Source organism: Mesoplodon mirus, assembly GCF_964341445.2.
Source record: "Mesoplodon mirus genome assembly, chromosome: 9".
Lineage (NCBI taxonomy): Eukaryota > Metazoa > Chordata > Mammalia > Artiodactyla > Ziphiidae > Mesoplodon > Mesoplodon mirus.
In genome coordinates, this window is record NC_138985.1 from 35610658 (window position 1) to 35638185 (window position 27528).

General features: G+C 38.0%; 1 protein-coding gene across 1 annotated transcript in view; it reads right to left on the minus strand.

The window, feature by feature from the left end:
- Nucleotides 1-27528, minus strand: part of SEMA3E (semaphorin 3E) — a 273154-nt gene that overhangs the window by 65940 nt on the left and 179686 nt on the right. The window contains exon 4 of the mRNA XM_082632907.1: nt 25559-25678. Coding sequence (XP_082489033.1) covers nt 25559-25678 — 120 coding nt within the window. The remainder of the gene's footprint in view (nt 1-25558; nt 25679-27528) is intronic.

The following is a 27528-nucleotide window of genomic DNA, read 5'->3' on the forward strand; positions in this document are numbered from 1 at the left end:
CTTTTCAAGGGAAGGAAGTCATAGTCCCTTTTCAGTATGCAGATAGCCGTCAGAGCCATTCCTCATTTCTGAATCCCTGTTCCCTTTCACTTGGACACTTCTGAAAACCCCTCAATCCTATGAGTGCTCCTACTGATGACTGACTCATACATGATCACAAAGGATCACAGTCCTGTGTAGAGAAGAAAGAAAAGAACTGCTGGTAAAAGGAAAAAGAAATCCACCATCTGCACAGTACGCACTGGACAGCTGCAAGGGAAGGGACGCTTTCTATAACAGGTGATTTGTCATTCAGCTCTGGCTGGAACCATACAGCTCTCAGAGTTAAAAGTGTCAACAAAGGAAATTTTGGAAAATAGGTTTAGTGAGTAAAGACTTTCATGGTTATCAGAGAAGTCTAGGTTAAGGGATTCCTGGCTTTTTCTTATGGAAAGAGGAAAAATGCTCATGAGGAAATGTATCTACATTATAATATTCTTACACAGTTACAGAAGAGTATTCCAAAATTATGTTCAAAGCTGGTAATAATTAAACCCTTTCTGATGTTATGATGCCCAGGAAACACTCTAATCTGCTGTATACTTGAAATGGGGAAACCTCCTCCACGATCTAGTCTTGAGTCTAAGAGTGTATGTTCCCTCTTTCTTCTTGCATCTCATTCCTCCCTTTATCAAACCACAAAAATTAGTTTATTACATAGAGATAAAAGGCATGTGAGCATATTTTTTATGTCATTATTCTGGAGGCTCAAGTCTGTAGATATAGAATAGAATAGAACAGAACAGAAATAGAGTACAATTAAAAGAGACAACCAGCATGTTTCACTAGGGCCCCATGATCAGTGATAACACAGGATGGACAATAAACACAGGCCTAACATGCACTTCAGAGGACATGATTTCAATGTGCACTTGAATTCCATGAGCAGTTCACTACTCCGTGCAGGGCACTGTGCTAGGTGCTGCAAAGTTAATAATAAATCATTTCTGCAGAGGACTTACGAAGATACAAAGCACTTTTACCTACGTATTCTTCCTTTGTTGCTTATCACAAATCTTTAAGATAGATATCTAACCTATGCCAAATACAATGATCCTCCAAAGAACATCACAGGAAGGAACTGTGTCTTCTGAGCTCTAGATAGGGAAATACAATTAGTATAATGAGTGCCTCAGTGTCAAAAGTCCTATAATGCGGTGTTAGGAGAACAGGAAATTGGAACCTAATTCTAGTCCTGGGGGTAGGGTGGTCTGGGTTGAGGGAGGGAATGGTAATATTCTGGGATGTTTTTCCTAAGGAAACAAAAAAACAGTTGATTAAGATTTATATTATGAACACTCTCTCTGGCTCAAATATTGTGCTAAGAACATTGCTTATTTGTTTATTTCACTGTTACTACAGCCTTAAGAGACAGATAATTTTACCCTCATTTTACAAATAAAATTTCTAAGGCTCAAAGCTATTTAAAAATGTATCCAAATTCACATAGCTAGTAACACGAAGATCTAATTCCAAAGTCTTTCAACCACTCTCCTAAAAGAAGGCATTCTAGGAGAAAAGAAAAAACATTTCATGATGAAGCAATGGGTAGGAAAGAAGCAAGTAGCCCTGATTGACTATGATCAAACTTGTACAGAGGAAGTTTAATAAGTGGGAAGAAGAGAGGGCTGAGAAAGTACATTAGAACCAGACTGTGAAGGATGCTGTGATAAGGTGTTTGAACTTCCTTCCCTCAATGCACAAGGGGAAATCGTGAAAAAATGTTTTGAAAAGACTTACTGTTAAGCATGGTTAATTTGACAGCTGATTAAGATACAGCTAGATTGAAGAGCAAGTGAAAACTGGGGCAAAGCTAGTGGAGGGTGACAATGGTTCTGACAGAAGGAACAGAAAGAGGAATGGATTGGAAAGATAGTTTATAGATACAGCTGAAAGGGTTTTGCTATTGATTGAACTTGAAGGAAAGCTAGGCTGACAGTACAATGTTGAGTTTTAAGCATCAGTGGAAAGAAAAAAAGTAGTATCTTTAAACTATGATAAGGAGCCCAGTAAAAAAGAATGAAAGAATAGGTTTTTAGGAAACATGATAAATTTCATATTAGGAATGTGCTTGATTTATTGATTTGGATACTTTTTAAATGATGACGGGAAATATCAGAAACTTGACATGGGACGTCAGATGTGTTAGGACTAGGAATTCAGATTCGTGAATAGTTGATGCCACTGGAGAAATTAAAGGAATGGGACTGAAGATGCTGCTGCTGACGACAGCTGACAATTACATAGTATCTATTATCTGTCAAGCCCTCGTCAAGGTGATTTACTTATATTAATCTAACCCTCATAACAACCCTATATCTGAGGTACTATTATAAGCTCCATTTTATGGAAGAGGACACTGAGGCATGGAGAGAACAGTGACTTGCCCTAAATGATTACACAGTCAGTAAAAGACTGGGATTAAGCCTAGAGGTATGGAATTATTCTATATATGTAATTAATATCACCACTGCACCACTACCATCAGTTTGGCTTGTGGCCTTCCGGAGAGCGAGAGGTCTGAAAGACACAACCCAAAGTGCTGGTGGTGATTTAGTCTGGGGGAGGGGCTGAGATTGGGGAAATGTTGAAGCAATACTTTCAGTGTGTCTCTGTGCTTTGACTCCCTCATAAAGGAGAAGGCAATGACATGGATGACTTTAAATGACTGAAACGATATCATTACTTACATATGAAATCAATATATCATTATGGAGAAAAATGTAGAATATAAATCTCTAAAGGCTGAAAATAATGATTTTTCATAGTTGTACTATTTAAAGAGAACCACTGTTGAAGCCGTTACGTTTCCTTCCAGTCTTTATAGCATCTTTGATACCTTATTTCATAGAGCTCATGTTACACCAAGTTTTACTTGGGTATCAAACAAGTAATAAGACATTCTGTCTCCATTTCTTTAATAAACACTTTTCAGTCTCCAATGCTGTGATACTTTATGGGCAGAAACTTTTCTTTAGCCCCGACATTCGATGATTTTTATTTTGATATCACTGGAGTGAAGAGATGTCTACCAGCCTGGTTTTATCTTGAAACAAGGTAATAGCAAGTCCCCATTTACTGATCTCAGTGTCCTTTGGGCTCCTGTTACTTTTGGCCTCTCACACGTTCAGTTGCTGTAAATTTTATATCATCTCAACAGTGATTCAGCCACCTGAGGGCAAGGGGTTAGCAGCCCTACAGAAAGTCCTGAAAGGAAAACACCAACTGTGCAGGATTTGTTTTCTTCCTTCTTGTGTTTGCTAAAGGTGTTAGACTGAGGGTCAGATTTTTGTTTGCATCTATTTGTTCTGTTTTATAGCCTTTCTATATACAACTTTATGTTCAGGCCAGGCTGTACAGCATGTAAGTAATGTGTTGTCACCAAATCTCTCCAGATGTTGCTGGCAAGGTCCTGAGAGTTTGCCAGAAACTTCTCTGCTTCCCATGAGGAGGCACTGCTCTGTCAAGTCGTGCTCTTTGACCCTAAGTGCCTTCCTCCAATCTGGTTCTGCATCAGAGCTAATAAAATGTCCCTGGACATTCCAGCATATGGTAGCACTCTCATCCTTAGTAGTGCATGCTGATGCAAGTTCTCCCCTTTGATGGAATCCTTCTAGTAACTTCAATAGAAAATCAGCAACAAGGTGGTTCTTAAGAAGTAGAGGGAGTAGGTTATTACCTGTATCTGCCTGGATCCAATCAGGAGACAAAACCCCACAAAGTTTAAACAGGGGACATTTAACATAAACAAACATTAAGTGATGGTAGGAGATTAAATATAAAGATGAATCGCAGGCTGAGGAAGGACAAACTGAGAAGGGGGGTTCAGACCTCACTGAAAGATGTACAGTTGCATGCCAACGGGTGGTGAAGCTTGCAGTGTGTCCAGGTCAGGGCTGGTCCAATGTCCCCAGGCAAGTGGAACCACCCTCAGGCACACAGTTCTGAAACCACCCATGCACAGGACATCAGAGGGAACTTGGAGCTGGAGAGATCGCCCCCTGCAGAACCTAGCATGCTGGCATGGCCTGGATTGGTGTGGCTCAACGGATGGCCAGCCCCATGGGCCCGCAGGCAGGGGACAGGAAAGGATGCAGGGAAGCAGCACTTCTGCACAAGCTGGGGGCAGCCCCACATCTCATGCTGCCTCTGTCCGAATTGAGAGCTGCAGCCAGATGCTAGAGGAACTTGTGTCCTGTGGGCACCCTCACACTGAAGAAAACCAAAGCGGCGGGGCAGTGGAGAAAAAAGTGTACTCTCCGGAAGTCTGGTGAAGAAGCCCAACCTGAACCAATGAGGATGGCCTCTTCCTTCTGGAATGTCTTGCAGCGCCATCTACTGACAAAGTTTAGCAACTGCCAGCTTAAAGGTGACTGATTAGGGTCTAATGAATTATGTCCTGAGAATGTAATTCCCCTTTGTCACATAATATAAACTAATTAGGAGAGTGATATCACATCACTTTTGTCATATTCTATTGGGTAGAAGCAAGCTATAGGTCCAGGTCCTGCCCACTCAAGGGAAAGGGATTATACAGAGCAGGGATCCGCCCACCACAAACTGTGTTATTTATAATCACCCCAAACTGGAAATGACCTAAATGCCCCTCAATATGTGAGTGGATAAGCAAACTGTGATACATCCATGCGATGCAATACTCCTCTGCAATGTAAGGGAATAAACTATTGACATACACACGACTCCATGCATCTCAAACCCTTTATGCTAAGTGATAGAAGCCAATCTCAAAGTTTGCCTGCTGTGTAATTCCATTTAAATGGCATTCTCAAAATTACAAAACTATTGAGCCAGATAACAGGCCAGCATCTGCCAAGGTCTGGGAAGGGGATCAGAAAGCTTGACTGCAAATCCTGTTAGTGGTGGCAGTTACCAGAATCCATACACATGACAAAATTCATAAAATAAATTTAGAATTCATTTATCGAATAAAAGTGAACTATACTGGATGCAAAATTAAATAATAATAATACTTCAAAAGAAACAGCAAAAAGTCAGTATACTTTTATGTTCCCGCCAGGAAAAAGTATTAAGAGTTCCTGAGTCCAGACATCCACAATTGACTGAATATATTTAAAATTTTCACAAACCAAAATAACTCTATTTTGTTTTGCATTTATTTAATTAAAATGAGCGTGCACATTTCATGTATTTAGTAGCATATGTATTCACTCTTCTGCAAATTTATCTTGATATCATTTATTAATTAAGTTCTTGGCATATTTTTAATGCATTATAGACACTCCTCAGAGTTTAGGATATTAATGTTTGTTACCTGTTACAAATATTTTCTCATTCTGTTACTTGTGTTTTGAGTCCATTTATGATGCAATTTTTAAATACACAAGTTTTTTTTTTAATTACCCAATATAACCCAAACATATCAATACTCCTTTTGCTTTTTGTTCCTGTTGACTTTTGCCTCCCCTGCTGAGGAGGAGATAAATTAATCACAAGTATGCTCTTGTAAGTCTTTTTATGCTTGATAATTTACCTCTTTGATCAAGTTTAGTATTCATCTTATTATGAGCTTTTTTTTTTTTTTAAAGCACAGAGGCAGAGCATGCTTGCTTTTGAAGCAGAAAGAGCCAGTGGAAACTTGTAGGTCCAACATCACTAGCCTGGGGTGCTAGTGAAAGCTAAGTTGATCTGCCTGAGCCTGGAAAACGGCCAAGTTTAGAAAGAAAGATCAAGATGAAACTGATGGACAGACAGCAGAGGACAATAATGAATAATAAGAAGCCGTGGTGAGGATGTACATGTGAAGGACTGAGGAAACAGCAGGGAATTACAGGAGATGAGCTTGTCAGAGCAGAGACCCATGTGAGGCCGTGTATGATGGTAAAGCCAGAAAAATTAAGATGAGACACAAACAAAAGAGTAAGGCTGACACAGCAAAGCAACATCTAGTTGCTTCCCAGAACAGTAGTAAATTCAGGAAGGGAGAGAGAGCAGGGGAGTAGTGTCTCTGAGTGCGGAACACATGCAGACACGGAAGCAGGGTAGTGGGTAAGGAAGGAGACAAAACTAAAAGTGGGACCCTGGGGCTGGACTATATAGTTCATAGGCAAAAACCCAAACCAAAGAGCCCACTGGAGGTCCACTTATCACAGAAGAAATGTATAAAGTGTCATCACAAAACCAAAACATCACCATTATATAAACTGGCATAGGTCATAGCAGAACCACAGCAAGACAGACTAGATGTTGCCTCTTATGACTTACTCAACCATGACTTCGCTAATTTGAGCTAAGCAAGGTTTACTTGCACAGCATCAGGGAGAGACAGCCTGTGACTAATTCCATCTGAGGGTACAGGAAGATTATTGGAGCTGAAATCAAAGTAGTTCACTCTAGGTATTATATAAGAGGTAAAAATCTAACTGATGATTAAGAACTTAGTAGTATGGAAGAGGGACTTCCCTGGTGGTGCAGTGGTTAAGAATCCTCCTGCCGATGCAGAGGACACAGGTTTGAGCCCTGTTCCAGGAAGATCCCACATGCCACGGAGCAGCTAAGCCCGTGCGCCACAACTACTGAGCCCCCGCGCCTAGAGCCCGTGAGCCACAACTACTGAAGCCTGTGCGCCTAGAGCTTGTGCTCTGCAACAAGAGAAGCCACCGCAATGAGAAGCCCACACACCGCAACAAAGAGTAGTCCCCACTCGCCGCAACTAGAGAAAGCCTGCACAGCAACGAAGACAAAACACAGCCAAAATTAATTAATAAATTAATTTTTTAAAAAAGAACTCAGTATTATGGAAGAGGAAATATTCAAAAAACAATTGTCCAGAAAGCTGGAAATAATCATCATACATACATTTACATTTATACATACTTCTACATACACATGCATATATGTGACTTTCTTGAATTACTGAATGTTCAAATGTTTGATCATAACTCATCTTGAGTCTAAAAAAGTCAATCCAACGCTCAATTCTATTCAGAAACATTTTTTATAGATTCATATCAATTCAACAAATTTAAAGGTCTGGCAAATAGTAGGTTATAAATAATTAGGTTAAGTAAAATGATGAGCCTGATATATATTAGACAGGCTGGGTCCTGGGACCCTTTACTGGAGTGCCTGCATCTGGACAAACATCTCCTGGAGCAACAGAACACAAAGAAATAGTAAGGGACTAAAAATAACTGCATGCATGCATAGTTGGAGCTATTATGAACAATAAGACACAAAAAGGGCACAAACCGGGCTTCCTTGGTGGCGCAGTGGTTGAGAGTCCGCCTGCCGATGCAGGGGACGCGGGTTCATGCCCCGGTCCGGGAAGATCCCACATGTCGCAGAGTGCCTGGGCCCGTGAGCCATGGCTGCTGAGCCTGCGCGTCCGGAGCCTGTGCTCCGCAACGGGAGAGGCCACAACAGTGAGAGGCCCGCGTACAGCAAAAAAAAAAAGGGCACAAACCAATTGTAACTTCTGAGGTGCTGGGAGCAAAAGCAGGGTACTGTGCATGATCCCTGCACACAGCACCACCAAGCGGTGGGCAGACCACCTAAGCAACCCCTCCTGCCTGACCCATGGATCTGCCTCTACCCTCACCCCATTTAAGGAGCCAGTTCACCCCTCCTCATGTCTTTCTCTGACTTATTTCATTTAGTATGATAATCTCTAAGCTCATTACATCTTTTTAGTGAATGATTTCAATGACTACTGCCAGGATTATGTTGGACCATAAAGAAACTGAGATAGAAATGACAGTGTCTTCCCTAGAGACACTCTGGCGTTCATATGGAAATCGTAATTCATAACTAAGGTTTGTCTTAAGTACAGTGAAAATCCAAAGGAAAAGTTATTAACTTCACCAGGTGGAGGTCAAGATAAGCATCAGAGGAGGTGATGTTATGGGCTGAATCTTGAAGGAGGAGTCAGGATTTTCCAAACAGAGAATAAGGATAACAGTTCCTCAAGTAAAGGAATCAGCATGAGTGAAAAACATAAGCAAGTGACAGAATACAACATCTTTAAGACAAGGCACAAAATGCTGTCATTGCCTCATTTGTCTTATAGGATCAGGGGAGTCATGCAGGGCGTGTAGGATCTTCCTCCTCCTCCCACCAGGGCTCCCTCCTTTGTCAACCTGAATTCTCAGAGTTTTATTATTAAAGAAACTCTTTCCTTACAATGTCTCCAGAAAATTATTTTCTACCTGTCCTGCAGGCATAGGAAATGTGGATTTAAAGTACTGAATAAAAGTCAAGACTGGGATACAATCTCAGAGTCAGCAAGTAGATAAGAGATCAAGCCATGTGAATTAATAAGAACATCAAGGAAAGCACGCAGTGTAGGAAAATCCATACCAAGGATAGAATTCCTGCCATCACCAAAATTTAAACAGCTGGGAAGGCAGAATATTCAGAATTGTAAAACTATAGAAAAATAATGATCCTAAAAACTAAAAGAGGAAAGCATCTCTACAAAAATTATAAATACTATCAAATGCAGCAGAGAAGTAGTATAAGATGAGGAGTTAAAGAGGTACTTACTTGGCAACTAGAAAGTCATGGGTAACGGAATTGGGAGCAGTTTTCGCAAAGGGTTAGGTGCACCCCAGGCTGACGAGCAGATGGAAGTTGAGGAAGGAAAGATGGGAAGTACCAACTCTTCTTTCAAGGTGGTCACAGGAAGGGTGAGAACCAGAGAAGTCAGGAGATAAGCCTGTGGCCAAGTAGAGTTGAGGCTAAAGTTTTGTTTCATAATTTTTAATTTTAGAGACAACTCTAAACATGGAGAATTCTAAACATTTTTGTGCGCTGGAAGAAAAGAGAATGGAAACAGGTAATGAAGAAGGTAATAGATGTGATAAAGGGCATAGGTGGAACAAGTAGTCTTGGAAGGAAGAGTCCAGAAATGTCTCCATATGAGTCAGAGGGAAAAGGCAGCATCAAATACACAAATTAAGAAGTGGAAAAGAGGAGAGGTTATAGACGTTTACTTTATGGCCTCCATTTGCCTTTTTAATAGGAAGACACTTCAAATGCCAAGAGTTAAGTTTAACAGGAGAAAACTGTTAACATCAAGTGTGCAATACCATGTACCAGTTCCTAGGGCAGCTGCTTCTCCACATATGATCTCAGAAAATCCATATGGCTCTGGCAAACTCGGTATTAAAAAAGAGAAACTGAAGTTCACAGAAGTTAAGTACTGACCCAAAGTCACACAGGTGGTACATTACAAAACCTAGACTTGAAATTTCACCCGTCTGGTCCCAAAGCCTCTATTACTTTCACTGCATTATTTGGCCCCTACCCCACTTCCAGAACAGTAGTGACGTGGACAATGCCAGGATTGTTAACTGAGGACTATGAACGATTGACCATATGAACGTGGGTCCATCTGAATAGTAACGGTGACAACTAAGGTTATCTAATTGTCTCTAGTAAGATTCAGCAGTTTGGGAGCAGGGTTAGTAAATCACAAAGGTGAAGACAAAGAGACCGAAGTAGTTTGTTGTGTTTCATTAATATCAGTGCAGTGAGGTCGCCACTGTGTCAAGAAGGGAGTAAAATCTGGAGGGATTCAAGGATTGAGAAAATAGGAACATGTCTACTGACAGCTGATGATGAAGATCAAGCTGAGATCAAGTGTGGAAAAGCTGTGGAAGGCATAGATTCACGTAGAAGATACCTGAGTAGAGACAATTATTACCATCATCATTAAACTCTTACACGGCACTTCACAGTTTACCAAATGCCTTAATATAGTTGGTCATTCAGGAGAGCAGCACAGCATAATGGGCAACACTTAGCCTTGGACCATGTGGCCCAAATTTGGCACTTTCTGGGCAACAAGAAGAAGCCACTTAATTTCTTTTCAATTTCCACATTGTTATATGAGAGCAGTAATTCCTCCCTCATGGGAAGTTATAAGCATTAAAGCAAATGAACAAAAACATCTGGCACATGGTATGTACTCAATATGCGGTACGTATATTTATTAAGATTCTTTGGGGGAAATTTTGATTCATCAAATAAGACTGAGGTAGACAATATCACTTCATTGGTAAGTAATTTTAGATCTAAAAGATGCCCTCTTATCTCATTTTACAAAAGGGAAAATGGGGGATTAGAGAAGAAAACAAACTTGACTGAGGAGACTGAAAGAGGATGAGACTGGAGCTTGTTAATATTGCTCAGAATTTCATTCCAGAAATAAAACTGAATCTACATACTTATCAATCAATCTAGACCAACTACCAAAGTCTGACAAATGTTTCAGATATGAGGATATGGATAGACATATAAGACCTTATTTAACATTCTAATCTTAGAAGAAGATGGAAGGCTTTTGTTAAGAGAAAAAGAGGAAAGGTGGACACAGAAGCTTATTTACCCAAACGCTAAGCAGAAATGTTATTTAGGCAGAGAGAGGAATATTGGGGCATCTAAGCTTTCCAATGACACTGAAGATATACCTAGCGTAGGAAATGCTGAAGAAGATAGTAAGATCTTGGCACAGTGGCCAAGTAATATTTTACCCAATATCAGGATAATAAAAGGGCTCCATTCTGTTTTAGTCTCTTATATTACTTTTGTCTTCATTTTCTTGTAGGAAGATGATGGTAATAAGCAACACATCAAGAATCCTGAATTCCTATCAAATTTCTTCTCTTTCTTACCTTTTTCTGTCCAGATGTTTCATCTATGCAAATGCTGAAAAGAAAGTTTTCTGGAAAATACATCTACAACGATGTAGACTTTTAAAAGTTAACACAATAAATGAGTAAAGTTGAGTTTACTTACTTTTTAAAGCATGTTTTAATTTCCCTTTGGAAAGTGAAACCTGACAAAATTCAATTTGCCACACTGGAATAAGCAAGTCATTTTAATTGTCAATATTTTAATTAGGCTACCAAATTTAACTCTATGTACATGTGCTCTGTTTCATGTCCATGAATTAGCAGTATAGCATGTGATTGAATTTATAACTAATTTAACTTGACTCCACTAATAAAATCCAAGTTAGTTGTAAGGAGGCAACATATTACTTAATCACCTAATGCTGTTCAAATGTCTTAGTGAAAATATTCTTGAAAACAAGAAAGTCCCAAGCTAGCATGCTTTATCCTCAGAGTCATTGTTGCGATGAATGCCACATGTATCTTTAGAGTTAGAGAATTGAACATCTTCAGGCATGTTTTTTCAAAATTTCTTCAAATACTTTCATGAGAGCATATTTAAAAAGTGAATCCATGTGACATCATTTCCAACCTAAAGCAGGCTAATGCAGCTATTACAAAACATCCACCGTTACTCAATAGCCATCGGATAAGGAAAATAAATCATCTGGTTGCCATAGAATTATAAATGTGAAAAGTGATACACCATGGTAACATTGAGATTTTGGCATGAGGTACAAAAGTCCATATGTAGAAAGTCTGTGCTTTTTCTAAGTAATGGACTTACATTACGGACACTATCCACTCTTATATAAAGAATTATGCCATAATTACATCTCAAAGCTGAAAGATGGAAAAGTTAATAAAAATAGCTAATTTTTATTGAGGTACTACTTCACTATTGGACTATATATGATTTTTACTATACTTTTATATTTAAAATATTTTATGTTCAATTATATATATTATATATACATATATATAATCTATATACACACATATATACACATATATATATAAATGAAAACTCCAGTACTCCTAAATCCAAAGCTTCTTTATTTTTTATTATTTTTTTTTTTTTGCAGTACGCAGGCCTCTCACTGTTGTGGCCTCTCCCGTTGCAGAGCACAGGCTCCGGACGCGCAGGCTCAGCCACCATGGCTCACAGGCCCAGTCGCTCCGGGGCATGTGGGATCTTCCCAGACCGGGGCATGAACCCGTGTCCTCTGTATCGGCAGGCGGACTCTCAACCACTGTGCCACCAGGGAAGCCCCAAAGCTTTTATTATTAATCTCTAAACTCTTCCTTCCTGATGAGAACTATGTAACACATCTTTTTTCCTGGATTTACCTTGATTACCAAGAATGTCAATATCATAATCAGGAAATATTGGTTTTATTTTCTTTACCTGTTCCTCTTTTCCTACTCACTTCTAATATTTTAATCCGACTGTTCTCTTCCACTACTTTCCCCCAATTGTATTTTTCACCCTTGTTTTAAATTTTCTATCAGTTTCAAAAGGAAAAGGAAAAGGGTCATAATAAGAACAATTTTTAACTATTTTCTCTATGTCTAACACTGAACTGGACATTTTACATTTGCTCTGTCATCAAGTCACCCAGCAAACCTATCTGGCAAATGTCAAGCAGCTCTTAAACGGCAAACTGAAGACTTCGACTAAAGGGTTACTCAAAAATCCTAAGCCTCAATAAATATGTGAAAGTGCTCAACTTTATCAGTCATCAAGAAAACAAAAATTAAAACCATAATGAGATTCCACTACACATTCAACAAAACGGTTAGAAAAAAACAGACAATACTAAGTATTGTCTGTGGAGTGTGGAGTAACTGGCACAAGCATATATTGCCAGAGGGCACAGAATTGGTACAATGACTGGAAAACAGTTTGGCAGGATTTACTAAAGCTGGACATAGACATCCTCTATGACCCAGTAATTCCACTCCCAGAATATACTGAGCAAAAACACAGGCACGTTTACCAAAAGACACGCACAACAATGTTCATGGCAGCATGATAACAGCACTGCAACTGTGAACAAACCAAAGGCTCAGCCAAAGGAGAATGGGGTCAATAAACTGAGGTGTATCCATACATAGAAACACTACACAGCAATGAGAACACATGAACTATGACTATATACAACACAGATTAACGTTACCATATTATTAAGCAAAAGAAGCTAGTCACACAAAAAATAATGTGCTGTATGATTCCACTTACATAAAATTCTAAAAGAGGCAAAACTCATCTATGGTGTAGAAGTCAGAACAGTGGTTACTTTGGCTTGGGCAGTGGGGGAGGTAGTGGATGCTGACTGGAAAGGATCACAGCAGAGATTCTGGGGGGCTACTGGTGAGGTTTTCTTTCTTGATCTGGGTGCTGGTTACATAGAGGCGTTCAATTTGTGCAACAGAACATGGGTACATTTTTTTGCAGCTGTTCACTTTTCTTTATAAGTGAACAAAAAAGTATACATAAAGAATGTCTCTGTTTTCTATGTTATGCTTCTTAATTTATATTCTAAAGGCCAGAAAATTAAAAACAAATATTTATCACGTTATCACCAAACCTTTTCAAGAGGTGGCAGAGTCCATAAAATAAAAATAAAACAGTATGTGTAGAGAGAGGATTTGTTTATTATGGAATGTATAAGGTAGAGTCTATCTTATAAACATTTTCACCAGTTGAACCAAATAAAATTATTTTAAAAAGCAAAAAATATTTATAAAGTTATAAAGTCATCAAAAAGTAGATTCACCAAATTTAACTGAAACTTTCAGATCTCAAAATAAAGTCCAGAAATTTCTCAATCAGGACTGTTAGAACGTTAGAGGTTCACATCAAAGTACGAATGTAACAAAATCCATTCATTTATTCATTAATTTGCTCACTCATTCATTCATCCCATGGTTATTGATTATTAGATTCTAAGCACTAAAGTGTTTTGAGGAAGTCCACAATCCTTCTAGTGCTTGGGTAACAAATGCAAATGCCCATCAGGGCCAGGTGGAGATGGTGAGCTAGCAGAGGCCTGGTGTAAGCGTGCATCGTATGAGTGGCAGGGACTGTGCAATATTGTTAAGCACATGCCCCTATGTGTGGAATGGGGCAGCAACTACTAAGGACCCACTGATTCTGTTCATGTCGATCCAACAGAAATCACAATTTACTATGTGAAACCAACCGGTTTTCAAATGTAGGCTCTTTAAAAGAAAACAAACAAGAAACACTGTGACAAACAAAGCACATCTGTGAGATGAATCAGACATATGGCTGCCAGTTTATAACGTCTGATCAAATTAAAGAGACATGAATGCTTACTGGGCTACAGCCATGAGAAGCTCGTTTGTCCGTTAGGTGCCCAACCACTTAAGTACCACATTCATTCTCTGTTTCGCTGTAGCCTGAGAATTAACGTTTTAAAAATAAATCACTTAATTACATTATGGTTCATGCTATGAAATACTATGCACCATTTAAATGAATGAGATAGAATTATTATGTCCAAATATATAAATAGTAATGTCTATGAAATATTTTTGAGTAAAAATTAACAAAATCAGAACTTCAAGTAGAGTATGTGTTTTGCTCTTACACGTATACACACACGTGTTTGGGAAAATAAATATCAAACTATTAACGTAGGGGTGCCACAGAAGAGGTGGGCAAAAGTTGGCACTGGAGCACTTTCACTTTTTATTTGATTGACCTTCTCCATATATCCTATGTACTAAGTGGGAAAAAAAGCCCTCATGGCAGAGCTCACTGCGCCCTGAGGATCTGGCCTGCTACTTCTTTAATTAGGTAGAGTTCCGGACCAGCATAAGCCTCTCCTGATCCCTTATCCCCAGGGGCCAATAGGAAAGTGGTTCAGCAATACAGCATCACTTGCTTTTCTCTGCACCTTCCCTTTGGTCCCAGGCACGTGGTGCTGGAGAGTGGGGTTTCTTACTAACTGCCTCACATGCAGAGCACACACAAGAGTGTCAAGCAGTCTGCCTTTCCAAAAGCTTTCATATAATCATTCTCAAACAAAAACTAGCCCAGGGAATCCTGTTTTCCTTCCCACCAGAAGATCATGTAACCAGCTTTCAGTATTAAGATTGACAGGAGAGAAAGACCTTGAAGGAACAATCCCCCTATCAAAGACATTTTAAAATAATCTTAGGGATATTAAAGCTCACAAAAATAATGGACTGCAAGCTCCTGGAGAAAGTGTCATGCTCACCTTTTTATGTCCCAGGGGTTGAAATATTACGTTTTCTATCACCTGCACTGAAAAATATCTTTTGATTTGCAGTAAAGAAAGCAGAAAAACAATGAAGAAAATGGTTGAACACCTGATGGACAAGATAGATATAATTTCTTTTAAAGTATCGGTTACTACTTAAGTCTTCTAATGCTAGTTTCTAAATAATAAATCTTGATACAATGTGATAAGAAATTTAATTAACCTTCTTTACCTACTCAAAAAATTTTGTCTTTTTTTAAGATACAAAATAAAGAAATACTATTTTTCCTTGTGATAGTAACTCTTAGGATGTCTTCTTTTTAACAGAACTATTGCTTATTTGATAGCTATGATGATAGTATAATTTCCTTTTTCACATTTAACTTTTAATATTTATTCCAATGGATAAAATATTTCCATTCTTCCTACTTCAGAAAAAAAATATTGGGGTTTCCCTGGTGGTGCAGTGGTTAAGAATCCACCTGCCAATGCAGGGGACACAGATTCGATCCCTGGTCCAGGAAGATACCACATGCCACGGAGCAAATAAGCCAGTGCGCCACAACTACTGAGCCTGCGTGTCACAGCTACTGAAGCCCACGAGACTAGAGCCCGTGCTCCGCTATAAGAGAAGCCACCACAATGAGAAACTCCGCACAGCAACGAAGAGCAGCCCCCGCTGGCCGCAACTAGAGAAAGCCAGCGTGCAGCAACCAAGACCCAATGTGGCCAAAAATAAATAAATTTAACAAAAAAGTATTATTGTTAGGTAATCGCTATTTTCTTTGCTTATAATTTCCATTACACCTCCAGTCAAAAATACCTGTACAACACATGGTCTCCAGAATGAAAACCTCATAGACTGAGGTCAGAATAAAACATAAACCTGACTTCATAGAGTCATACATATCACCTCTTAATCACTTATTTGAAATGAATATAAAATAAATTGCCATAAGTTTTAAATCAATAAAACATTTCCATATATTATTTTCATATAAGTAGATCAGGAAATTACAGACCAGAGTTGCCCTTCAAAACATTTGACCAACAAGGCTTATACAAATATCTTGATACAAATTATAATATAGACAGTTTTGTTAACTAATAGCTAATTTAATATATAAAAATTATCTGAAAAAATAGATGCTGCTAAATACTCAATGTAAATTTTCATGTATTTATTCTATTCAAATGGCTATTGCTCACCCTAGATTTTTACAAAATAATTTAAAATTTATTATCTTTAACATTATTTTACCTACTTTTAAGATAATTGCAGGTAAACCAATAGAAATAAGTAGGGACCTAACAGAAACTCTTTAAGAGAACAAATTTGAAAATCTTTGAAATTTTGTGTGTTTAAAAGCTGGGTGTGACAAGAGTTGATATTAAACAAAATAATTTGTGATATCAAAATATGCATATTTCTTTGTGAAAAACACAAAGAATATTAAATGTATGGCTATACTGATCTCAGTTGTGTAAAACAAACTACAAAGATCAGTCATATAACTCTAAGAGAGTAACTTTTTAAACCTCTGGGAATTGTTATTAGTTTTGCTGGCTCTCCCAATGGGATTTTCACTCTGTACTATAAGCAGAAAATAAAAATTTAAAAATCTGCTACTAAACAAATATTAAGAACCTGTGAGGAAAATATATCTGATAAAAATCCAGGTACTCATAACATGTATGTTTCAATCTATTTTGGACACTTAAGTATTGTTGCCTGAAAAGATATTTTATTTTATTTTATTTTATTTATTTGTTTGTTTGTTTGTTTATTTATTTCAGTACGCGGGTCTCTCACTGCTGTGGCCTCTCCCGCTGCGGAGGACAGGCTCCGGACGCGCAGGCCCAGCAGCCATGGATCACGGGCCCAGCTGCTCCACAGCACATGGGATCTTCCCGGACCGGGTCATGAACCCGTGTCCCATGCATCGGCAGGCGGACTCTCAACCACTGCGCCACCAGGGAAGCCCAAGATATTTTCAATATTTATTGAAAATAAAGGATTTAAGCTCTAAAGGACCCAAGAAATAATATACAAAACACATGACTCTAAAAGGCAAGAACCTGTTATGTCTGGACAGTAATCTCTTACTGCACGTCAGAAAATATTTAACTAGGGAATACAAACAACTAGAAAAATACATAATTTCCAGTCTACGAAGTACAAACGTGAACTTGGTAAAAAACATTATTTGGGTACAGTTCCTAACGTATTTTCAAAGAGACATACTGGATTGAGTTAATGTATAACCCTTTTGATTTTGAAGCTGACAGTATCCCATCTTAAGTTGCTGAGCTGCTACTTTCTGCAGTAGATGAAATGTGTCAAAATCATATACTGAAAATCAAAAAGCGCGTTATTTATTATCTTTGGTGCCAGACACATTTGTATGACTAATACAGTCTGCATACTTAACAACTGATATAAATAGGCTTTAAATTAAAATACACTGAGAAAATTTACCCTACACTTATGAAATACCACAGCAACCTACATTCAAATGCTATGCTCTCAAAGACAATCAAATTTTCCCATTTTTGAGCAGGCAAAATTTGGAGGCGGCCCACAAATTCACCCCTCAGTCTTTACAGTTCTTACAAGGAGGAATGTTAGGTTTTTTTTTTTTGTTTTTTCTTTTTTAAGAGGAGAGCCATGGATAAAGTTTAGAAAAGAATAACTTTTATTTTTCACCCTTCGCTCTGTGCCTTTGCCTTGCCTCCCCCAGAACCATCCTCTTAAAACACTTGTACTTATTAATACAATCTTCCTTTCATATAAAGATATGTAAATGAGAGTATGGTAGGCAGAATACTAATGGCACCCAATATTCCCACCCCCTCTTATAGAGGTTTAGTATAATCTCCACCCCTTGGGTTTGGACAAGACCTATAAATATGGTAGAAACCCCCCTCTACATTATAGTACTTTATATGGTGATAGTATAGTAATTCTCATAGTTAGGCTATACTATATGACTCCTTAGTAAATTGGACAGAAAGATTCTCCTGCTGGTTTCGAAGAAGTATGTTGTCATGTTGTGATAGGGCCACATGGCAAAGAACTGCTGGGGGCCTTTAGGAGCAGAGAGCAGCCCCTGGGTGACAGCCATCAAGAAAATGGGGACGTGAGTCCTACAACTGCAAAGAACTGAATTGTGTCAACAACCACAGGAACCTGGAGTACGACCCTGAGCTCCAGCAACATGGCAGCCCAGGCAACACACTGATTTCAGCCTTCAGAGACGTGGAGCAGTGGAGCCAGCTAAGCAGTGCCTGGTCTCCTCCTGCCCCCCAGAAACTGTGAGATAATAAACGTGTGCTGTTTTAAGCTGCCAAATTTGTGGTAGTTTGTTTTGCAACACAGAAAACTAATACAGATAGTAGCATGCTAATAGCACTGAGCTAAAGTCATTGTGCTCTTAGAGAAACTTAGGTTGTTAAGTGATGAAAGCAATTTTTATTTTGCAGCAGTTCAAGGCCTTTACCAATTCTCTAGAAACTTGTTTTATACCTGAACCTCTGTGATCTTTTTGCCTGAACCTCTATATTCAACACATAATTTAGATTTTCTATAAAAGGTGAGTAAAATTAGAAGTAGACATAAATTTGTAGTATTTTACATAGTACTTTATATTTGTATAGCATTTTATTATTTAAAAAGTACTCTTGGGACTTCCCTGCTACCATTTTATTATTTAAAAAGTACTCTTGGGACCTCCCTCGTGGCGCAGGGGTTAAAAATCTGCCTGCCAATGCAGGGGACACGGGTTCGAGGCCTGGTCTGGGAAGATCCCACATGCAGCGGAGCAACTAAGCCCGTGTGCCACAACTACTGAAGCCTGTGTGCCTAGAGCCCATGCTCCTCAACAAGTGAAGCCACTGCAATGACAAGCCTGCGCACCACAACGAAGAGTAGCCCTGCTCGCTGCAACTAGAGAAAGCCCACGTGCAACAACAAAGACCCAATGCAGCCAAAAATTGAAAAATTAAACAATTAAAAAATAAATACATAAATGGTACTCTTAGTGTAACAGAGAAGAACAAACCTGACTCCATGCTGGATCTATTCCTTTAGTTCTAACCTTTGTGCTGCGTTGCCTGTGCTTAGTCATGCTGGCTCTGCACCTTCTGTAAAGGAACGTTGCCTACAGCCTGGCGTATATATCATAGCCTATTCTCCAGGCTCTGACCTTTAAAGGTATAACTCCTTTTCATTCATACAGAGATAAAAAGTTGCAGAACAGAGAATAACAATTGTCTTATTGTAGGTTTACAGGAACATCAGTGACCTGACCTACGTGAACAGCTGCAAGAACAAAGGATTCCAACACCAAGAAGTTTGCAACAACCTGCCATATCCTCTCCCCTTTTGGGATAAAAGAAGCCTGAATTCTCACTCGGGTAAGATGGTTTTTTGTAACACCAGTCCACCACCTTTTCAGTCTGCTGGCTTTCTGAATAAAGTCACTGTTCCTTTTTCCCCAACAACCCGTCTCTAGATTTATTGGCCTGTCGTGCAGCAAGCAGTACGAGATTGGACTCGGTAATATTAGATTTCTGAGAGGATAGCAGCAGAGGCATACATTCTACTTTCCATAAATTCTCTCAGAAAAACAGATGGATCAACTAGAAATGCCAAACGACAAGCTCACAGACAACACCTACAGCAAGGTGGCTATTAAGACATCTCCATGAGCCCCCTAAGTACCAGCAGGTGTGGATGAACTACTGCAAGCTATAAAACACACAGGGTATTAACATCTTGCCAGAGGAAGCAGAGAGAAGCAACCAGGTTTTGTCGAATGTGAGAAGAAAATAACTCTCATACTTCCAGTAAGCGCTCACTAGTAGTGTAGCATCGCTTTAGAATGTCAGGTGAACCTGGGAGGAATTCTTGCTGATTCAATCTGTGGGTGATTTCAAGGGGCCTGAGGAAAGAATGGAGTCCTACGAATCCTCAAAATTAACCAGCCCATTTCCCTTCCAAGAAGAAACTGCTGGAAGTGGAATACAATTTGTCCAAGAGGAGGGATAAAGAAGGTCAAGGGAAAGCAACAGCCAGATAAAAGAGAAAAAGATCATGGCCAGAAGAATATCTATATCTATATCCATATCTATATATCTGTATCTATATCCATATCTCCATATTTTTGAAAACTTGACAAAACAAAACAGAATGGTGAGTTCTAAAATGTAAAGCTAGACATACATCTACTCTGATCCACACTTTCCTTTTAGAAGTTCAGGAACTAATTTTTTTATAAAAATGAGCAATAGAAGAAGATGCCACCTGAATCTACTACAATGTTACCATAGGATAAAAGAATAATAAACAGAATAACACTACCACAGACAATGAAAGTTTGTCAAACAGACATGCCACAAAGTGGGTGAGAATTAAACATAACTTAGTACTTCAACAGAAGTTAAGAAAAGATAGAAGAAATAAAACACATAAATCAAAATTAGGAAAACTCAAAAATGAAGTGACAGAGTTCAGGAAGGACTTTGAAATAAAAAGAAAAAATAATTTTGAACATGAAGACTAAACTAGAAGGGGCATAAGAGAAAAAGATAAATCAAAACCAAGAGTTTACAACGTATGAGGGAAGAAAAGGTGCAAATAAAAGCAAAAAATAAAAGAAATGATTCAATCTGGGTGTCTGTTACACAGGGTATTCAATTTGTGGACGTGATCTAACAATACATTCACACGCCGTGTACATCTTGTATTTATATTATACTTCAGGAAAAAATTTAAAATAATGAAATGAAGAAAGAGACAAAAGTGATTCAAGAGAAAGTTGGCTTTAATCCTTTATGCCAGAAAACCATGATTTGCATCCACATTTTACTGAAACTCCTCTCATAAATGTCTCCAAAGACTTTCTAAGTCCAATGACACTTTGAGACTTGTAACACTGTTGATCACTTCCTCATTTCTGTGCCATCCCCCTCTCCTATGTTCCCCCTAAACTTTCTAGTCACTTCTTGTTAGTCTCCTTTGTGGGTTTTTCTTCCTCCACTAGCCTTTCAAATATTGGTGTTTCCAGACTCTATATTCAACTATTTTCCCTTTTTTACTCAAATTCTCTTCCTAAGCAATGATATCATACCTAAAGGGCTCAGCTTTCACACATATACATGCTGTTAATTCTCAAATCTGCATTTCTAGTTCTGGTTTCTCTCTTGAAAAATAGCCCTTTACATCCAACTGTTAATGAGATCTCTCCACTGAATATAAGACAGTCCCCCGCCTTCTCAAACTTGCTTCCCACCCAGCCCTCCTTAACTCCAAGAAGGAAAGTGATCATATCTTCTTGTTCAATAAATAACTTAAGTTTCCCCACCTACTATCCTAAGAAAAACCTTTCAACGCTCCTACACTTTTTATATCCTTCTCCATATTTCTTTTCCTTAACAATTCTATTTCTGGATTGAATAGGCAATATTATTGCCTTTATCACAATTCAGTCACTTCTTCATCTCCTACATTCTAAATTCTCATCCCTTTACCAAAACTGCCCTCTCTGTAGCACTGATAATGTTGTCTATTATTAATTTTTTTCCTTTCACTCTTACAAGTGTGATTCTAATTTGCACTGACATGATTTGCCTTATACTACTATGTCTGCTCAGTCTGTTTACATTGATATTCCCTAAACATTCTACTGTCACCTAAATAATGGCATTTTCCAAGTTACTTTGATAAAGTGAATGGCAGAGAAGGAAAGCAAGAGAAAAAAATAAGATAGAGAAGGAGGGATAGAGAGAAAAACAGAAAGGAGAGACTCCTTCAGGGACCATTAACTCCCTAGGGTTCAATAATTCAACCTATTCTGATAACACCCTATCCTAGCTGCAGGATCAATATTTCATATAACTGTACATGGAAATAAAACAGTTATAACTGAGAAACACTGAGCATTTTTTATGTTCTCACAGAAACATACTCTTATCTTCTTAGTTTCTTCTTGCTGTTAGACTTTTTCTTCCCAATCATCAACAAATAAAATTGGAATTGTTTTTTGATTCCTTTTCATCAGCAACATCCAATAAAATGTTAAGTTATATAAACTCCTGCTGAGTGGCTTCTCACATCAGCTCCACACTTCCTTTCCTTTGCTATTGTGACAACACTCAAATATCCTCATGATCTCTCACTAAGACTCTTATAATAGTTCCCTTTAATTTCTCTCTGCCTTTCATCCCTCTCTGCTTGAATCAATGCTAAATATTACTAATGACATGTCAATCAAACACTCTGCTCAACCTCTTTCCTAGTCTCCATGCTGTTTTTAGAAATACCTACAGAATGCCACTGTCTAGCATCAACATCCTCCACCAATTTGCCCCAGCTTTATCTTCTGCTGTTTCCCAACCAACTAATGTCTGTGAACCTATTCCATATGTGCCTATCTCTGTGTTTTTTAAACATTTTCCTTGCCTATAACAATTTGTAATTTTTCATTCCCTCATATGAAATTTTACCAAGCCTCCAAATGGAGTTTTGGGAATAAATCTCTCACTGCCCTTATTATCATCTGACCACATATTCCTTTTATGACACACACAGAATCTTTTTCAAAATATGTTTTTAATCAGACCTAATATTAAGATAATTACATGATAAAAATATTCAACATTATGTATATGAAGGTGAATGACATGGAGCTCCACGTCTACTAATGACAATGAGGCTTGTACTGAACTAACTCCCACAGATAATGATGATTAACTAAGTAAAAAAGTACAAAAAATATTATTTGAAGGCAGTGGATTCAGTAAGAGGAGACAAAGACTGGAGAGTTTTTCACTCAAGGAATGTCCTAATTCATGTGGGGAGGAATGGCTAGAACTCAAGCAGAAAGCTAGAGACCTTCTAGCTTGGAAAGGCATAGGACAGAAATCCAGATCAACTTAAAAGTGAGAAGGCATATCCAGAAACTGAAGGAGGCGCCCTGAGATCTGTGTATATACTCTTTCCCAAGTCCTTAGCTGACACCTGAACTGCATGTGCAAGCAGACCCTGAAAAGCAGTGGCTGGAAAGTTACAAGAGATGCGTGGATGCTGCCCATTGCAAGGTAGTTTTGAGTGTGGATCCAGCCAAGTAAACTGTCTGCTAGAATAAAAACAGACTCTCTTCAAAGGTAACAGAGTTCAGAATCAAGAATTAAAGTAATAATCTATAGTGTCCAGTACAAAATAAAAATTACTAGACATGCAAAGAAACAAGAAAATATGATTCATCGTCAAGAGAAAAAACAGTCAATGCAAACCTAAAGTAACCCAGATGTTAAAATTAGCACACAGGGATTTTAAAACTGCTATTAAAATATGTCCAAAGTTTAAAGGAAAATAGAGTCATAATAAATAAAAATATGGGGGAGCACTCAGGATAGAAATGGAAAATATACAAAATGAAAGTTCTAGAACTGCAAAGTACAATATTTACATGGACCATTAATGGAGTGGGCTTAACAGCATATGGGAGATGTCAGAAGAAAGGGAAAATAAATCAAAGGTATTTATCCAACTTGAAAAACAGAGGAAAAAAAGATTGAATAAGAATGAACAGAATCATGGTGATCTGTGGGACACTGCCCAAAAGTCAGTCAGTCTGTCTGTCTATCTATCTATCTATCTATCTGTCTATGAGTCCCTGAAGGAGAGGAAAGAAAGAATGAGGCAGAGATATTATTTGGAAAAAACAATGGCCAAAAATTTGGTGTAAAACATATACTCTGTATCCAAAAATCTTAGTATCCCAAGAAATATAAATATCAATCTCTCCAACACTGCCACCACACACACATAGGCACAGTATAGAGAAACTACTGAAAACCAAAGATAAAATCCTGAAAGATAAAGCAGTTACAAACAGGATAATACCAGCATGAATGAAACTTAAATCTACATGAGAAAGAGATTAGCCAACAATAAGGCATTTCTGAGACGCTTAAAGAAAAAAAAAAAGTTAACCCAGAATTCTATATCCAGGGAAAATACCCTTCAAAAATAAATGAAATGAAGGCGTTTTCAGATAAATGAAAACTGAGAGGATCTGTCACCAATAAATCTGCATCACAAGTTGTATATATTCTGACTTTGTATATATGTATACCTGTGTGTTTGTATACACATATGTACATATGCATATACATATGTATACTTTGTATATTTGTATATATGTAAATATTCTGACTTTGCACTGGACTTACTTGCCTTCTAATATTCTCCTATTATATTACCTGCATTGTTTCTTTAAAATAATTTAGTAGATATACTGTGATGTGTTTGTGTATGCTACTTAACGTTAATCTACAACTAGGGGTGGTTAGTTAACATTTAAAATATGCTAATCAAAAATCCTGCCTGTAAGGATGCTTAACAGCTGAAGTGCCTCAATCAGGGGCACTCTCCAAAGGCAGCTAGAGTGAGCACTTCAGATACTGCTAATTATGTGTGCACCTGCGTGTTAACTAGTATCAGGAAGATCAGAAATAATTTTTCACTAGTGAAATGAATGTTGCTCTTCATATGTGGTGGCTGAAAATATTTTATAGTCACTGCTGCCCTTTCATAAATGGGGTCCAAGAATCAAGGGAGTAGCAGATGTAAGCTATTCTATACAGGACGGATCAACCACAAGGTCCTACTCTATAGCACAGGGAACTATATTCAATATCCTGTGATAAACCACAATGGAAAAAATATTAAAAAAAAAGAAGGTCCACATGTGTAGAACGTGTCCCATCTTGATGCAGGATTCTGCCTTCTGACCACAAGGGAAGGTAACAGATCCTGACATCAGTATATTGTTTAGTATGTTTATTCACAGTGAAACTGTGATGTAAGGTGCTTGAAAATGTGCCTAAATAAACCAAAGCTGAGAGTTTACTCAGTTTGTTGAAACTGCTTATATGACTGAATGTCAAGCCTGCTTGTTAGTATATATAATGTGTTGTATGTGGCAGAATTCAGTTGGGATTTGCTTTCATGATACCATACCATCTAGTGGTGGGGTCTCAGGGGAGGACATGTATAGCTCTCATCAAGTAAAGTTTATCTTAAGTCAGTTTGCAATCTCCCCCCAGCCCAACTCTACCTCTCCCACCTCACCTGGCCAAGAAAAGGAGTCATTACAGGATTAGCAAGCCTTGCATGTCTTTTAAAAAATACTGCATGTAGTAATTTTATTTATATAAATTTATTTTCATATATGCTTGTATATATATGTTCATATATATACATATTCATTCTAGTTTGGCACTTACACCGATAAAATTTTATATAAGAAGACAACAGAGAACACAGTTTGATATTAAGAAATATTTTTAACCGGACAAATTAAGTAAATGAAATTCTTCAGTGAATGAATACATAAAGAATTAATTGGTTCACAGATTTTGTCGCTGGCAAGAATTTTAAAGCCCCAGAGAGATTGCTTATCTGACTCAAGCAAGCTTAATCAGAAGATCACAAATGCTTTTCTCTTTTGTAGGAAGAAATGCCACAACCTCTCTTTTAAAACAAAGTTCTTTTAAGCATTACTTTTGATAATTCATTGAGAGCAATGAAGGAAATCATCATACCTCTAAATGGTATCCAACTCTGATGAAGGCACAAAGTGGGTCAAAAGCGCCAGTACCACAGGTCAGAAGGTGCGTCCTATTATAGTGATGCAAAACCCGAACATAATTTGCACACTCACTCTAAAGCAGGAAAAAAAAAAAAGAAATTGGTTAGTGTAATGACTATGTTTAGTTCTTTTTTGATTTTTGCTTTTCCGAGCCCTAGAAATCTCATGTATAATCCGCGTTTGGTTAGAGAAGGCAAAGGGGGCAGATGAAAAGAAGACAAGGACCAGTGGAAGAAGAGACAGAGGTGACCAATACAGCAATGTATGAATTACATTTAACAATGCGAGTGTATCATTTTCATGTATTCTAGTACACGAGGAATTTAAAAAAAAAGCACTGTTCAGAAATTTATCCAGGTATAAAGATTTACATGGCAATATGTTTCACTAAATAATTAAATTCTTCCCAAACCTGTTATTTTTTTAAAATTTCATATAAACAATGAATCAGCATAAAGTCAGAAAACAAATAACTAGAAAAAGCTTCATTACCCTTAAGGGAACATATGCAGACCTTAGGGCACTACAGAGTTTTGATGTTTGGGAAAATAAGTCTTATATCTTCAAACTCATAAATTCATATAAAGTACTTTCATAGAGAATTTTCAAGTAAACAGATAGAAAGCTAAATGATAAAAATAACATTTTATACCTATCACTATAAGATTACAGTACTGAGATCAGCAAACTTTTTCTATAAAGGACCAGAGAGTAAATATAATTACTTTGACGGGCCATCTGGTCTCTGCTGCAACTATTTACTTCTGCAGCTATAGCATAAAAGCAGCCGTTGACAACAGAACAATGAATGTATATGGAAGTGTTCCAACAAAACTTCATTTATGGCAGGTCACATTTGGCCCCAGAGCTCTAGTTTGCCCCTAATGGATTCAACTGTAATCTTATCAAGGACAGAATCTTGATTTTGCACATCTTTGTATTCTGTAGTTAATCAAACCCAGTACCTGATACACACTCCATGTGTAACAAACTTTTAGTAGATCAGTCATTAGGTGAGTATGCTGAATGAAAAAAAGTTTAAAATTACTTCAGACTAACTTCACTAAATTAATTTTAGCAAATACCTTGTTGGCAAATCAGGTACTGCTAGTTCATTTAAATTATAAGAGAAATACTAAACCCTTTTATTTCTAAATATCACTTTGACAGTACATGCAATAGTCAGTATATATTATGTTTTATAAGGTCAGATTCTGACTTTTAAATTCTCTCATACAACAGTATTAGGATGAAAAAGCCAGCAGAACTATCTCATCGTAAGTGATTCAGAATATAGCATTCCCTTGGTAAGAACAAGTAACACACTACTGAACCGATTATCTGGGGCACACTGATAGACTTATCCCTTTAATTTCCCCTTCATGCAGCATCCTAGTCTCTATATGACCCGTATAGTTGGGAAAAATCTAATATCCTATTTTCATATTGCTATAAGCACCTGCTTCTCATGTCTTGAAACTGTCACATCTTGAGTAAGCCAATTAGACCACATTTTGGCTCGGGTGGGCTTAGATTGACACAGCCTCTGAATGTGTTCAATTACTCAGCATCACGCTGTAGACTAAGGCAGCAAGAATGTCTTGACTCATCCCTTGGCTGTTACCCAGTTGCTGCAAGAATCAGGAGTTGGTATAATGTGTGTTAGATTTCTACATGGTATTTTTTTCTTACTGAAAAAAAGGATGAGTTAACTTTCAAAAGGAGCTGTGCATGCCTTCCTCCAAAGCTGTGAATTGTGTCATCGGCCAGCTACTCCTAGCACGTGAAAAATTCTTTCACCCGCGTACTCGTGTGTTAGCAACTACGGCAGGGCCGCTACTGCTGGACCACCTCTTCCCTTTCACAGGCTGCAGGGAAGTTATGGAGAGATAGAATATTGATTCGTTCAGTAGGAGACATCTT